Below are 16513 nucleotides of genomic sequence, written 5' to 3'. Positions count from 1 at the left end.
TTTATGAATTAGACAAAAAAAAAAAGATCACACAGAACTTAAAATTGATGTCCTTACTTTCTCTGCAGAACATCTGCAAAGATGACAAACTAAAAATCATGTGTTTAGTAACACAGAGGGTTTATATTCTGCTGCCTGAGACTAAAGACAAATCACTAAACATGGAGATCCATAAAAGCCACCAAGCTTGAGTTACACAAGGTTATTTTGGATTGGCATTTTAACCTTTTGTTAATTATTCATATATTTAAATTCTTTTAAATTTCTTAAATATGATACAGTAGTTTTCTCCATTTTATATTAATTTTAAACTTACATGTAAACTGTAATACTATAAATTAATAGAAACAACATCTGTTATAAAGGACTGTTAAAAATGCTACAAATGCCAAGACTATAAATCAATATATTCCCACTGCATCTTGTCAAGTTACCTTAACTTTTACTATGTTTTGTCTTATCGATATGACACAGCATGCAAATTCAGGCAGTTAGCTGTATTCACAAGCTAAAGACTAAAGGATCCTCATAAGCACAGTGGACAGACAGGAGTTACCCATTCTGTGCTTCACAGCAAGAACGTATCATCAAGATTCCTAGTCTGTCTGTAGATAAGTACTTATGCTTAATTAAATGACTTCAGCATGCATATTTGAAGTTTGATGGATGCCAATACTCAATTTATGGATTCATGCTGAGTCTGCAGGCTTATACCCCTCTAGATTCTATCCAGAATCTCTTAGCAAATTTATACTTCTGGAAATTGATCCCAAGGACACTAAATGTAAAGGTAACTTTTCCAGGATGATCTCTGAATCTTGGATATAGGTACCTGTTTTCAGCACTAATGGTCATATTTTTTTTATCAGTGGAAATATAGTGAACAGGGAAATAAAAAATAAAAAAGCTTCTCAGTAGGCTTGCTATTTCATATGTGTTCACTAAATAGTTAATTAAGTATAGCCTCTCTTTCAAAAAAAGCTTCATGACTTCTGCTATTGTTGTAAGCACTGCTGATGCTTACGAAAGCTGGAGTTCCTCAAAACATTTTGGAAAAGTTTTAACCACTTATTATTCAAACAGAAGCGTGTCTAAGGTTAGTAATTAGAAGTACAAGTAGTTGGTAATTAATGTCATGTCAAATTTTATTACAGTCAACATTTCATAAAAGGAAACATTGCTTTAAAATAGTACTTTAAGATCCCAGCTTTTATTGTTCTGTTCTTTCTGAGTAAATTCAAGCCATAAAAAAAAAATAAATTCATGATTCTTAAGTAACAATAATGTGAGTAAGCACCTCTGAGGGACTGAAAGAAATTCACTGGCTCAAAACAATTCTGGGGGGGAAAAAAGGAGGGGCAGATCAGGTTCTGCCAAGGTGGAATGGTGCTGTCCCTCCTTCCTGCCTCCTTGAGGGTCACTGGTGCAGTGAGGAGCACTGCCCCACATCACACCCCCTGGAGCCCCTAACCCAGCTCCAGAGTGGCTGGCACACTGGAAGCCCTACCTGGGGAGGGTGGCCACAGGGGGCCAGAGCAAATAAAACCAACACCATGACGCCTCCACATTGTCACAGCCCTACTGCCTGGTGTAACACTCCAGACCCGGAGCTACTTGCTCATAGGCTCAGCCAGGAGTCTTACTTAAAAATATATAGAGAGAGTTCATAGAATCACAGAATCATAGAACTAACTGGGTTGGAAGAGACCTCTGAGATCATCAAGTCAACCCTTGATCCAACCCCACTGTGATTACTAGATCATGGCAATCCAGCCTCAAGGTTCTTTAATATCTCAAGATAATGTCAAAAGAATAAGCCACAGACTTGTTCCCAGGAGGTATTTTTATCGATAATTTAAAGGACAAAATAAGGGAACTTGGCAGAAGTTCCAAAGGGCACCACACAAGCTACATAAACCTTCCACTCCAGTACTGATCCAGCACACACTAGTCCACAACACATAAGTCAAAATCCAATTCCTTGACAACACTCAAGTCAAAATCCAACCTCTCCAGCTCCAAGTCACCCAAAGTATCAAGAAGGGAGCAAAGGAAGAGAAGCAGAGGGAGCAAGAAGAGAGAAGGAGAAAGAGGGAGAGACAGATATAGCTACCACTGGAAGCTTCTCATGGAAGACCGGCTCTCACATGTCCAGATGGCAGGGCCACAACACGTGGCAAACATGTGCCTTTGGTTCTATCTGCTCTGGTCCCTATGGCCAACCCCCTAGGAGGGGCCTCTGACCCACTAGCCACTCTGGGGTTCTAGGCCAAGGTGAGGGGCAGTGTTCTCACTGTGCCTGCCAATCTCAGCTGGGTTAGAGGCTCCAGGTCATGCGGTGTTTTGAAGTTTTCCTAGGTTGTTTGTGACTGACAGCTATTCCAAGGCTTCCACATGTGGGTTCCAAGGGCTGCCAGGAGGGATATGATGTCACTCTACCTCCATGAGGTTCTACCCATCCATTCCCCCTTCATGTACACACACACACACACACACACACACACACTCCCACAAGGTGGTTCTGACCCAACACTTACTGATCTGGTATCTACCATCTGGACACGTGGAAGCTGAAATTGCATAGAACTCAAGGTAATAGTTATAATTCTCCCTTTTTCTCTCTTCCTGTACTTCTCCTAATTTCCTTTCTTGATATTTGGGTAACTTAGAGGTGGATGGGTTGGATTTTGCTAAATTGCATGGATTAGCATGTGCTAAGTCAATATTTTGTGAAATGCTTTATTTTGGTTGAATGTTGCCTTTTGAACTTCAGCCAAGTTCCCCTATTTTCTGAAGTGTACCAGTAAAAGTGTGTTATTTGACTTCCCAAGAAACATGTGCAGTGTCTTCTCCCTTTTGGTCTCTCAAAGTATAAAGAGAACTGAAGGCCCTTTTAATAAATCTGTCAGGCACATTTTTGGAGACTTGTGTATTTTTAACATAAAACCCCTTCAATGAACTCATAGTGTGAGCCTGGGATCTTAAAGCACTAACAAAAGTGTGTTTAAGTTTTTCATTTGTTTCATCCTACAAAAATATGATAATATAAAAATTCAAATAAAATAGAACACATTAGCTTGCTTTTAAAATGTTTCTTATGGTGTTATGCATTCATTGAGAAACTTCAGGTTTACTCAGAAAGTGTATATGTATGCCCTAAGATATTACATTTTTGTCCTATTCAGAGAAGCAACTTAATTATATGGAATATGTAAACTATTATGATGATGTCTGTAAGACTGTGTGGAAGCATGTTTTTATTTGCAGCAAAAGGGAGCAGCACTGTGAAAAGCATTATTTGAATTACATATATTAGCATTTTTTCCCTCCTGAAAGTCATTATCTGACGAAAAACAAATCATGTGAAAAAAAAAAGGTAACTCACCAGTGAAATTTAGTACTAGAAGCTGTGCAATTTAGCATCATTTATGTGTTCAGTCTTGGGTTTCATAAAAGAAATTCCAAAGGGGTGTTCATAAATCTTGTCCTTAGAGGTCAAAACCAAATCATCTTTTACTACAAGTCAAGGTGAACCAATGGTGTAAATCAAAACCACTGCAAAGCCACTGCATAGCTGCCAGACAAGAAATATTTTCCATTTCAAGACTCAATTCTTCTGGTTCAGGTGCTTGCCACAGAACTGAGTGGACCAAGCTGTTAAAAGCACCATATAGAACAAGTGTTTTTCTGACTTAAGCCTACACATACAAAACAGTCAGAATTTAAAAACAATTTACCTAAACATGCTCTCCTATGTCAAATGGGATTTTCTTACTTGCTCTATCCATGATAAGCCATTACCTTGGTACTCACTTCCCCTGACTTAATCCAAAGAGCCATGAAAATAAGCCTGATCCAATTCAGTAGGCCTGCTTACTGCAATTTTTTGTGATGAAAATGGTTTTTTCTGTCATACTCTATCCCCCATACAATTCCTCTACTTGAATTAGCAAGTGTTTTTTCAAGGTAGGTAGACCTGTTCTTTAATTCTGCAGGCAAGGGTGCCCTCTAAACCAGAGACAGGTCAAACCTTTGCACAATTGAAAGTGAACACATGCTCACTTTTCCAATTAAATTAAAATGTATGTCTGAAAACATCATAAAAAACCACCTTCTAGAAGGAAACCCAAGAATTTATGTAAAAAACTGATGACTTTAATTTCTTCTTTTTAAGATTTTCCATATTTCTAATATTTGCAGTTTTGAAGATTGGTGCTAGTATTATTGCCCCTTCTTACCTAACTTGTCATTTTTGCCACTGTCAGGTGGATAAAAACTCACACCGTCAACATTTACCTCTGCCTTCCCGATAGAACTGAGAGGAGAGTTAAAGGTCTGATGTGTTTTGTACTGTTAACCGTCTGAGTATGAATAATTTCATTTCTTCTTAAATTATCATGAAGATGTTTTCTTTTTGTACTGGGATAATAATTAGTGAATTATGTTTTATATGACTTCACATATACTTCATTCAGTATTCATTCCTCCTATTTTTTTTTTTTTAAGTTCTATGTGTCAACCAGAAAGGAAAGTAATTCTTTTCATTCTGTCCCAGCATTTTTCTTCATTATTTTTGACAAATATAAGTTGATCTTCTTAGGCTTTTGAAATGCAACTATTTCTACCAGACCTGTGGATAATAACAAAGATTGATAGTGCCTCATGTAATAGGCCAGAGCATCACTGAAGGGCAATAACAAACGTTGGAAGAAACAGTCATTTAAGGATATATTGAGGAAATGTCAACATTATTATGCCAGCCACATCACAGTCACATTTGGTTTCTTGTGTAAATATACTGGAAACATACCTTTCGAAACATACATTTGAATTCTGTCAGTTTGTTTGCAATTATCATTCAAAATTACTCATTAGTAAGAGTGAAAATGTTGTAGTGCTGTAATTATTGGGAAATGAAAATAGAAAAAGAGTAGTGTTTTGATATGTAAACATATAACTTACCTTCTCTGCTGATTGGGCCGTACCAAAAAAGATTGGAATAAAAGCTAACCAAATTATGCAGGTTGTGTACATAGTAAATCCAATGGGTTTTGCTTCATTGAAGGTCTCTGGAACCCCTCTTGTTTTAATGGCATAAACAGTGCATGTTACCATCAAGAGAATACTATATCCAAGGGAACAAATGAGAGAAAGATCTGAAATGTCACATTTGAGGACTCCCCTGGCATTTTCTGGATCAAGTGTCCTCTGCTCTCCGTAGTCTACGATGGTATGAGGTGGATCGATACCAAACCAGATGAAGACTCCAATAAGCTGCACAGATATCAGGCTGAAAGTGATCACCAGCTGGGAAGCTGGACTAATAAATTTGGGAGCTGTGACAGACTTTTTGCCTTGTTCAAATATTCTGTGAATCCTGTTCGTTTTGGTAAGCAAGGCAGCATAGCTGAAACACATGCCGAGTCCTAAAAAGATCCTTCTAAATGAGCAGACCACTGTATCTGGAGCTGCAATCATTAAAAAAGTAATGGAGTAACAGAGAAAAATCCCAGTCAGAAGCACATAGCTGAGCTCCCGGCCAGAGGCCCTGACGATCGGTGTGTCGTTGTACCGGACAAATGTCACAATCACAAAGGTGGTAGCAATTATACCAAGAATAGCTATGAAGACAGGCACAATGGCCCAGGGAGAATGCCACTCCAGTTTGATTATAGGGATAAGCTGGCAATCTGTGCGGTTAGCATTTGGTCTCTTATTAATGGGGCACAGTTCACAGTTGAATTCATCCACCTGGTAATGGTACCCCTCACAGCGTTCGCAGTGCCAGCAGCAGGGCACTCCCTTCACAGTTTTCTTTCTTTCCCCAGCTTTACAGGGCAGGCTGCAGACAGATGCTGGATGAGTACGTTCTCTGTTAGCCCACTGCATGTCTTCTACCTGTGGGTATAAAAAATTAATGAGACTTCTATTTTCCTTCATTTATAATATCCTAATCCTGGCCACAGGTTTGTCATAAATCACTTCCTGCTGACAGCACAAATACAGTTTACTATAATAAGAAACCTGTTTCTTTCCCTTGCATTGACTTTATAAAAGTGTTAAATGATTGTGCCCAATAAATCATTCATGCCACAAGCTTGATGAGTGTCATTAGTTTCTATTTACCTCTTTACTGCTGACCAAATTGACATCTGTAAAGATATTTATTGACTCCAGGCTAGTTTAAAAGCAAAAAGCCCTGTACATAGTGCTTTAAAAGTTAATCACATGCAAATATAAATATCAGTAGTTCTCAAACACTTAATTACAAAATAAGGCTATGTGAGCTTCAGAGAAATTTCTGGTATGGTAAAGAAATAGATTAAATTTCCTTGCATCAGCTGCAGCAGAACAAAGAGTGCAGGAAAAAAAAAAAAATCTGTGATGCCACCTCTTCCACAAATGTGGATATTTTATACTTTTCCACCTTCTAAGTCTTGAAATGCTCGAGTGTTTTGGATACATTTCTAGAAGACTAAAATGAGTATATACTGCTTTCTGAATAATAATGGAAAAAAAGATATCATGAATACTACTTTAGTTCTCCTGATATAAAAAGTCTGGGGATCCTTTTGTAGCACAGAACAATGCAATCTTGTTTTATAAACCCCAGCTTTGTCCACAGCGGCACATAAAGAAAATATACTTTTTTTTCATCCACTTATCTATTCTTCCTGCATGCACTACAAACAAAATCTGAATATGAAACTCATGGATTCAAAGCATTTCCTACTTAAAATTATCAGTCCATTTTATTCCAGCTGTCCTTAGCATACCCTCAGTAAAAACACGTTATGCAGAGGTCAAACTGAGTGAATCAGAGCAGTGCATAGAGCACAGAGTAGTTTTTAGGCACCAGAATCACTCCGTGCTGCTCCCAGGCCCCAACTTTCATTACCTTGTTAGGCTGTTATCTCTCAAGGACAAAGGACTTTCCTTGTTTTTGCCTATTAAGTACTTAGCACTTTTGTTTCATTTGGAGGTTTTATTTATAAGTGAAACAGCAGTAACAGAACTTCAGTCAGGAATGTTTTTAGTTTCTTCTGGAGGAGGACAGAATGAGGACAGCTTATCAAAGGGGATAATTTTAGCCTTTAAAGTTCATTTTTCCAGAAATTTTTAACAGGTTTGAGAGGAAATCACAATGTAGCATTGCTGGCCTTACTTGCCTTCCTCAGAGAGCCAGAGCACCAGTTACAGCACCGCGCAGAGTGAATGATGCTGCAACAAGCAGCCAGGTTCTTTTCCTCTTCTGTGCCCCTTCAGAAGAGGGTAGGGTAGGACCTTGCTGTTATTTTCCACTCAAAGGGGCAAAAAAGGGACTACACAGTAACAAGGAGACAAGAAATACTCCTACCACCAGCGCTGTGAACCCTCAGGGTTATCAAAGACTTTGGAAGAAGTGGACTGGTCCCGAAGCCACAGAAGTTAAAAGATTTTATATCAAGGACTGTGATGACTACACAAAATACATTGCCTGGTGACTATGGAAATGGAAGTCATCCCAGTGCTGCATGAAACAGGTTTTGATAGAGCTCCAGCAGAGCATTTGACATGCTGAGAAAACATCTACCTCTGTTAAAATCTCCAGGTTTTAATCACCGAAATTCTCAAAGCCCACATAACCTCTACTGTTTCATCCACTAGATATGAGAGAAAACACGTTATGATGAAATCAGTGTGAGTGTGATAGCAAAGAGACTCTCCTTCACATTGTTGCTAGGAGAATAAATATAAAGCTTGTGATTTAGTCACATACTTAGATAAGGGGGGCAACAGTAGGCAATGTCCATTAATCCAGATCTCTGGATAAGTTTGGGATAACTCAGAAAAGAACAGTACTATGTATTTGCCAGATTATAACACACAGTACAGAATCACCAGGAGAACAGACAACACCTTATCCAGCATAAACTTAGAATGGTATAGACAGGCAATATCTCATCTAGCAGAAAGCCCGACAGGACAAAGCTAAGGTGTCCAATTTTTAAACACATTTGAACTAGTAAAGTGAGTCTATACCAGATCAGCATTTAATACCATGTAGCTCCATGAGGCTACAGTGTTTCTTATCTGACGTTAAGCATCTTAAAGTCACATTTACTGTATTGTGAATCCATGGCTTAGATAAGTTCAAATAATTCCTTTTTGTCTTTTGGACTCCCTACCTTAATAACAATAATAATTATTTAAAAAAAAAAAAAAAAGGAGAGAGAGAAAAAAGAAAGAAAATTCTTTTATATTACAGCTATTTATGATATTGCATACTTCTCTCTTGACAGTACTTGACTAAAAACTACTTAAAAGCTCTTCCTGGCTGGCAAAACTTTAGAGTGCCTCAGGTTGTCCATCCCACTGGCAACAACTGATAATAAATTCCTATTTCCGAAGCTCATTGGTAAAGACTCATATTATGTTTTTCATTCTGGTACATCTGACACACAAACTAAAAAGATATAATTTTCAGCAAGGAAATATAAAGTTATGAATGTTGGAAAATTCACTGGATAAAGAAACTTTTTTTCCTAATAAATTAATTATTAACATAAGTGCTACTAGCCAGTTCCTGATAGAATGATTCAAACAAGAATGGACTTTTAAAGCATAAAAAATTCTAAATGTAGAGAATAACCAGAATGAATGGCTAGGGCAGGTGGATTGTACAAGGTATAAAAACTATGTTGTACAATCGGTATTGTCTGGTTTACTTTTCTAAGTAAAACAACATATTTAGGGTGATGTACATTTCTCAAAAAGCTCTTAAGAAAAATTTTATGAGTTCTCACTCATGAGCTTTTTATTTCATTTTCTTTTTCAGAAGAAAGAAAACATATATTCCCAAGAAACACTGGCCAATGTTTGATATTGGAAATCCCTTTAAGATACCTGCATATCTGAGAAAATTCTGGTATTGTAGTATTTAATTCTAGAAGTGAGTGGAATGATGGGATTCTCCCATAAACACAACCATCTGACAACTCAGTTTATAGCTCCATTAACAAGTAACATGGCACGGTAAGAATCAATCTGCAGAGCAAAGGTGTTAACTCTGAGGGCTCGATGTTAACATTGGTCTGTATTTAAAATTAGAGTTTGCAGAAGGTTGTTTTGACCTAATTTTGATGTAGTTCAGTGAACTGAACACTGGTAATGATTAACAAAGAATAAATGTCCTTCTGGAAAACATATCCTGTTTTCATTTAAGCTAAAAGCAATCCAGTTCACAAGGCCCAAGACCCATACCACTATGAGCAACTGTGCTAAGTGGGTATAATTAGTAGATTCATTTCAAAAGCAGACTCTTGTTTGAAACTAAAATGCTGATGTGTGTACACCTTCAGACTGCTATTTCGACAATACTATAGTAGAGGCAGAGTATAGTGCAGAGGAGGCTATATCTCAGAGTGAGCACTGTGTGCTTGTATTACTCATGAACACATCTGTCAGGGGTTTTTGTATATGCAGTTGTTAATAACTGAAAAGTCATGCTACTTCTGGTCATCTGCTTCACTCCCACCTGTCCACAGACTGCAGCAGTCTTTGCTTGTAATGTATTTTTGAGCTATCATTTTGCATAATATAAAAGTAACAAGTAAATGCAGTGCAAGACACAATTGCAGTGGCCTTCAAGTTCTACCAGCTTCTTAGGATACTGATTGTATATGTCAAGAGTCCCAGCTTCTGGAACCCATGCAGAAGATGCACTCGTGTCATTCTTTTTCTCTCTTTATGTGCTAGTACTACTGATGCCACTTCTTCTCCGAGATTAACTTTAGACAATAAATGACAGTAGAAACTGTTAAGAAACAAGAAGGAGGAGGATCATTTGGGGACATAGAATCAGAGACACTGTATAATTTCCAGAACAACTGAAAACTTGTAATAACCAAACTTTAAAGGGAGTCGCTGGATGCTCAGCCTCTTCAGAAAATCGTAATCTTTTATATAGACATAAACAGTTAGCAGTGGAAATTTCAAAAGTGCCAGGGGAACTTACTCAATAGAGCTAATTAATTTAAATGACACTTATGTGCCTTATCTGTTCAAGTGCTTTGGAAAATCCCACTATGCTCCCATCTGCAACTTCCATAATCTAAATACTTTGGAAAACCTGCCCCAACATGATCTAAAAGTTCAAAAGTTACAAAACTAACTTCAGGGGAACTTAACTTCAGGCGCACATTTCTAAAGAAGATTCTCATGGGAGAAAGAAACTGACAAAGAGGCCAAAGCCAGACAGAATAAAGACAGAAAAGAAGGGGCTTTTTGTCACTGAAAAAGAATTAAGAAGTTCTTTGTTTCTTCAGCTTTTAATGATTGGGTTTGCAGCACTCTTTATACTTCTCAGAACTTGCCAAGGCTGAGCAAGTCTCAGATTGTTAAGTAGCCTTGAGTAAATATGGTTTCTAGAAGACTTATTTTGTCAGCTTCATTTTCGTGTGTCATCTAGCTGCTGTTCACTACAGTATGATATATGACGAGGTAAAGTTCATTACTAAATGTATCTGAACTCATCTAAGTCATCTGGATTGGGATAGCCTAGCTCTGTATCTATTATTCATAATAGTTTAAACATTATTATTAATTTTGAGTAGTTTCTCTGAATTTGGAAAGTGTCTGATAGACTGATGTGCTATTATGAAGTACCTCATATTTCCCTAAGATGTGGTTCCATTTTCTACTATTCCAATGCTTATCAGAGTGAAATCATCAGAAATAGTATGACAACATGCCTCTAGGACACGTATTCATTTTCTATGAAATGCATCATCAGATAAAAAGAGAATGGCTTCACTGCTATTTCAATGGACGCAACAATCATCTCTTCATGAAATATTTGTCTGATGGAGCTGCAATTTTCTTTAATGTGCAGCACTAAGATTCACAGTTCACTAAAACCTTCAAATACAGACAAAATGTCATTTCATATCAAAACCAAGTAAACACCTCTGTCCTCCATGAACATTACAAACACAATTCGCTATAATATATAATAATAATGCTAAAAATTAATGATATGGGAACTAGGCTAAAACAATATGAGATTTACATGACACGTGTAAATACATGTATATACAATGAACAGCACATTCACATTTTTGGCACCTATGTTCTTCCAACATTCAAGCAATTCATTCATTTAGCCATCCCCTCAGCAACTGGAGGAGACTGATCAAAAATGCTGTTAATAGGTCAAATATAATTTCTGAATCATGTGTCTAATTTATGTGTACAAAACCACTCTGTTTTCCATTCTTATTTGCCATGGAAAAACTTACTTAATTCAGCAAGTGATGACCAATACAAAGACACCTGTACAGCCTTCAGAGAGTTTATTTCAGAGGACATTGGGTGATTAATGTTTAAATGTTTCTGTTTATGCCACATTATCACTTGCAGGAATTTTCATTTTTCAAATCTTATCTCAGAGCCAGAAATTTATTAAAAATAATGAAAAATGAGTTCTGGAGAGAGGAACGGAAGTGGTATTTGCAAGAGTTGGGGGAGCAGACAAGCATTCTATTTTGGAATCAGCCAAGACTTTTGAAACATCAAGACCCTTACATATAAATTTGTATGAATTTCAATAGATATTCAGATTCTCAGTTATAAAAATGACAAAGAGCTGAAATTTCACCTCTAGGAGTTTTTCTTTTATCTGTCTCAAGTTCCTAGAAGTACTTACCTTCTGACAAAAATGTTCATCAAAGTAGCATAGTAAGTAAGGGAATCAAGGCAATTTCATCTAATATTTAGCTTTTTTAATTGTCTAGCATGTCTATTCTCACAGTAAAAATTGAAGTTTTTAATGTACCTTGTCCAATCGAGTAATCTGAACCCTCAAAAAAAATTAAATTGAAATTGGTTCAACTAAAATGAATTCATTATGCATTTAAACATAATGATCATTGCATTCAGTCTGCCAGACAGATTTATCCCTCTAGAGAAAAGCTGGGTATACTTACAAGTGTTTAAGCGGGCATGTGCAGAAAGGAAATAAGTCAATGACAAAAAATGTCTTTTAAATTAAAATAAAACAAAATAAAAAAGAAACCTTAGAATTACTCTGAATTGTTGTGGCAGTATAAAATCACTGTCATTACCAAATTTGCCATAATTGCTGTAAATTATTTACATCATTCACCCCATACAGATGTTTTTCCTAACAGCTGAGATTTCATTTTCTGGAATTTCAGGCATGGATGTCTCAACACTTTTGCAAAGAACATGGGGATTATAACTTTGGTTTTAGTACATACTGGTTAAAAATTACTGCAGTCTAATATCAGTTTGAAAAGGAGTCTGAGAAGCTTGATCAGTTGCAGTGACTATTAAAGGATCTGTCTGAAATACTACAAGACAAATTGTTCTCATTTTCTTTAGGATCAGAAGTACAGGTTGTTGTTAGAACCCAAATGGAAGCTGGATTTCTCCTAACTGTGAATTCACCTGCCCAAAGTTCCTCCTAGGCAAACCATTCATAACCTCTCTCACAGCTTCCTTAAAGGAAAAAGAGTTAAATTTAATATTTTTTTCATTTGAATATCTATTTACATGTATGTATGCATAATTATTGATATGCAAGTATAATATAAAATGTCCTGGACTACAGGAAGGAAGAAAGGTGATATTATTAGTGGTGCAGCTTTAGTCTCTAAGCTTAGACATAGCCTATGTAGCTCTGATACAGTCTGACTCTCTCAGTGAACTTAGGCAAGTTATTTGACCTGCTTGAATCTCAACTTTTTGGTTGACTATAAAGAAAATATCATGCAGACAGGAGGAGTGGAGATGCTGAAGTTTAAATGTGAGTAAAATGTTCAAGTAGAAATATAGCTGATGTCCATCTCTCAGGTCTAGAAGGTTTTTTGCCCAACAAGGACTTACATTTTAGAAAATGTTACTAAAACAACTTTTACTTTTAAAGTTAAACAAAATTTTTTCAAATAATTAATATCAGAAACATAGTAATTCTGTGCTTCCTCAGCATGTCAAAATCTTTCCTGTCATCTGCAGAATTTCAGTCATTTCCAGAACTGCAATATCACCAATCTCTGGAATTATTTTTAATATTATGGACATACTAACAAGTCCAATTTTCAGCTAGGGCAAAATAATTAAAGGGAAGGATGCTCTGAGGTATTACATAAAAATAAAAAAGAACAGTATAAAAAAAAATAAAAAGTTTCTTATTCTCAGAAACAGAAATTGTTAAATACTAACCTTACTTTATTAATTCAGGTATGTTATCTAGTGGGCTGATACTGATGTTGTAATTTTACTCCAAAGAAACCAACCCCATTAATTAAGTCATATAATTCATGACTGCTGAATAGTTACACAGAGGAAGAAACCAGATTGTTTATTAGGCCTATACAGACTTTAACCCCCAATCTTTATATGGTTTGGAATAAATTTTAGTGTGGTTTTTGTTTTGTTTTGTTTGATTGTTGTTTTTGGTTGGTTGGTTGGTTGGTTGGTTTGGTTTTTTTGTTGTTGTTGTTTTTTTTTAACTTTTCTCCTCCCATGGTTTGGTTTGTACCTATGGGCTACCGAAGTGCTGACCCTAGCAGACTCTTGTTACAAGAAAAGGAGGAGCTGCGGTGTATTTTCTTCTTCAATTTACCAAATAACAAACATTAATGTAAATGAAATACCTGGGAAACATTATTTTATTCTCATATGGCTTAGGGAGTTGGCTAGCACACAGTGCACAGTTACTGTTACTACACTGTGTAACTAATTTCACCCTAGGGAATTTTTACAGCAATCTACTAGGCATTTCCATCCAATATATACATTTTTTTGCTTTATTGGAAGCATGAATCACAATTAATTTTCAAGTACCTGTTTCTGGAGATAGCTTCTCTATTTACCAATGAGACAAAAAACCCCTACAGTTAAATCAAAGAATCCAAATGAAGAAAAGTACACCACCACAGAAATATCCCATTCAATATGACATCAGCAGACTTCAGATTTTCTGAAAGCACTTTCAATGGTTTAGTTTCTATATTTTGAAAACACATCATTACTACCAATGGATCAGACTGCAAATCAGGTCTCTAAAGTTAATCCTTATGCAGACCACTTTCACATAGACAATCTTTATGATGTATCCTTACCTAGAGGTCTTCACTGCCCTCACATGTCCCTGACATGCCCTTGGAAAGAATTTAATGAGCACTTATTATTAAAACTCATCATGTACACACACAGATTGAAGTCATGATATGCTACCAAAATCAGACTGTACTTTGCCTATATAATTAAATATGTTCAAAACCACTCAAATTACACGAAACCCAAAAAAACTTGTCAGATTTAGATTTTTTAAAGAAATGGGTTCTTTAAGATGAAACCTTCCACCATCACCCTTTTTTGTCAGCTGATTTGTTTTGACCGGCTCTAGTACTAAGGCCATTTGAACCTAATGCTTAGAAGTACTTTTTATTTCCTGCAGTTGATGATGCAGAAATAGCCTGCAAGCATACCTTAAAAAATTTAGTGCTTTGAGAAAAGAGAAGTAGCCAAGTTCTGGCAAAAGAGTTCTTTACATCACTTTTTTTGTGCCTGGAGAATCTCCTCAGTTCTGCCCAAGGCCCATCACTAGTTTAATGGCTTAGTTGCATTTCTTGATGATGCTCTCTCCCAAATCCACTGCTTTTAGCTACAGTTAGCTAAGTTTGAGTTGGCTTTTCCCAAGCCCAGTGCTCAATAGCTACTATAATTCCCTCTGGTCTTTGTCAGATGCTTTTCAATCCCAATGGTGCTCAAATTCTCCCCTACTTCACAGCTCAGAGTAAACAGAAGGAACACAAGGGGTCAAACACAGTTTCCATTTGACTTTAAAGAAATTTAAAATAGATTTTTTTCTTTACTTTTAAGACCAAGTCACTTAGTAAATCCCATTGTTTAATGAAAAAAAAAATCCACCATGGCATGCTTTTAATTATTATATTGGTTAAATGATAAGTTTGTCAAAACAAGAAGATGTTGTCCCCAAACTCCTTCATAATGGCCTGTAAAAAAATGTATGGGGCTAGACCTTCAGCAGAGTTAGATCAGTCCAGTAACTTCAGTACTGCTATGCTAATAAGGTCATGGCCCATACTTATGTTTATTATTTCTTGAGGAGATGACCTGTCACTCTTTTTGTTGTCTTTAATATTGAATTACTTTAAAACTAGAAATTTGTCAATTATAAAAAGCCACAGTTCAGTATGAACAAAAGATGTTGAGGGGTTTTAGTTTTAATTCTACCCCATTATTTTCCAATGGTTTAATTTATTTCCTGTATCTTGATCTGAGCAAAAGGTGCTGTGCATATGAAACTCTAAAATGAATGCTTCTAAATTTCAGCCTGCACAGCCTTTCCTACGAAGCAATACCAACACACAGATAATATACTCTTTTTATTCCCACACTGCTCACAGACCAAGACCTCAGTTGCACTAAGGACTACAAAAATCTGGAAAAAAAAAAAATTATTATCTCAATCCTAAACAATTCACAGTCAAACCATAAGGTAAAGGAGAGCAGTGTATTGGCAAAATACAAAACAGAACATGCTGAAACCAGTAAGGCAACACTGATCAGCATGACAGTAAGCAGCCATAATACACCTCCAAACTGTGGCTTTTTGGGGAAATATTACCAAAAAATATTTTTAATGAGGGAACTGAAAGAAAAGAGTGGGGCAATTTTGCATCTATTTCCTGAGTTTTCCATTCAAGCATAAGCAGCAGGAAGACAGATTGCACAAGGGCAGTAGCTTCATCAATGGCCTCTCCAAGAATAACATAATACAGAGCTTGAATATCCTGTGCTTCTTAGCTTCTAAGCAGTGTTTCTGCAAAGTGAAGCACTTGAAATTTTGAGAAAAGCTGCCCTCACCTCAGCAACCTGACAGAGGTACAGACAAGCTCAGATGAAATATAGTGATCGAGTTTATTTCTGTGTCTCAAGAAAAGAGTCACTATATCTAAACTATTCCTGACATATTTGTTTAACCTGTTTCTAAGACAAAAAAAACTGTTAATATATGTAGTACATTCTACCCCGAAGCACTTCAAAATCCTAAACACCAAGACATACGTTTTGACACTACTTTAAGATGGTTTTCCACTAAAATAGCATGTATCAGATCTTTTTTATCTTATAATAATTTTGAATTTTCAACACTAGATAAACAAAATAGTGTCACATTGTCTATTTAAACGTAGTTCCAGCCGGGCAACAAAACCACAAATAAAAAAAAAAAAAAAAAAGTGTGAAAGTCTGAACTAGTTCAGAATAGACAGAAAACAGACTGCTTTATACTGAGATTTATAGCAGCAGGGGAAGAGCTCTCACTGCCAAGTCTGTGCTGCTGCTTAGAATGAAGTCAATGATTGAACTGAAAATTCTGTGAAGAGACTTAGTGATCTGAAAGGTACAAAAACAAGCATGAGGAAGAAGTTCAAGTTCGAGAAAGTGCCACACAGCATATTTAGCCGGGGGGGGGGGGGGG

General features: G+C 36.5%; 1 protein-coding gene across 4 annotated transcripts in view; it reads right to left on the bottom strand.

The window, feature by feature from the left end:
• GRM8 (glutamate metabotropic receptor 8) overlaps positions 1–16513 on the bottom strand; it is a 328287-nt gene that overhangs the window by 39799 nt on the left and 271975 nt on the right. For all 4 annotated transcript variants that reach the window (XM_027882705.1, XM_027882707.1, XM_027882706.1 and 1 more), the window contains one exon: positions 4963–5898. In XM_027882705.1, coding sequence (XP_027738506.1) covers positions 4963–5898 — 936 coding nt within the window. The remainder of the gene's footprint in view (positions 1–4962; positions 5899–16513) is intronic.

Source organism: Empidonax traillii, unplaced genomic scaffold (genome assembly GCF_003031625.1).
Source record: "Empidonax traillii isolate 1590-97213 ecotype Southwest subspecies unplaced genomic scaffold, ASM303162v1 scaffold110:size1153230, whole genome shotgun sequence".
Taxonomy (NCBI): domain Eukaryota; kingdom Metazoa; phylum Chordata; class Aves; order Passeriformes; family Tyrannidae; genus Empidonax; species Empidonax traillii.
The sequence above is the reverse complement of the archived record's forward strand: the minus strand, read 5'-3'. Positions and strand labels throughout refer to the sequence as shown.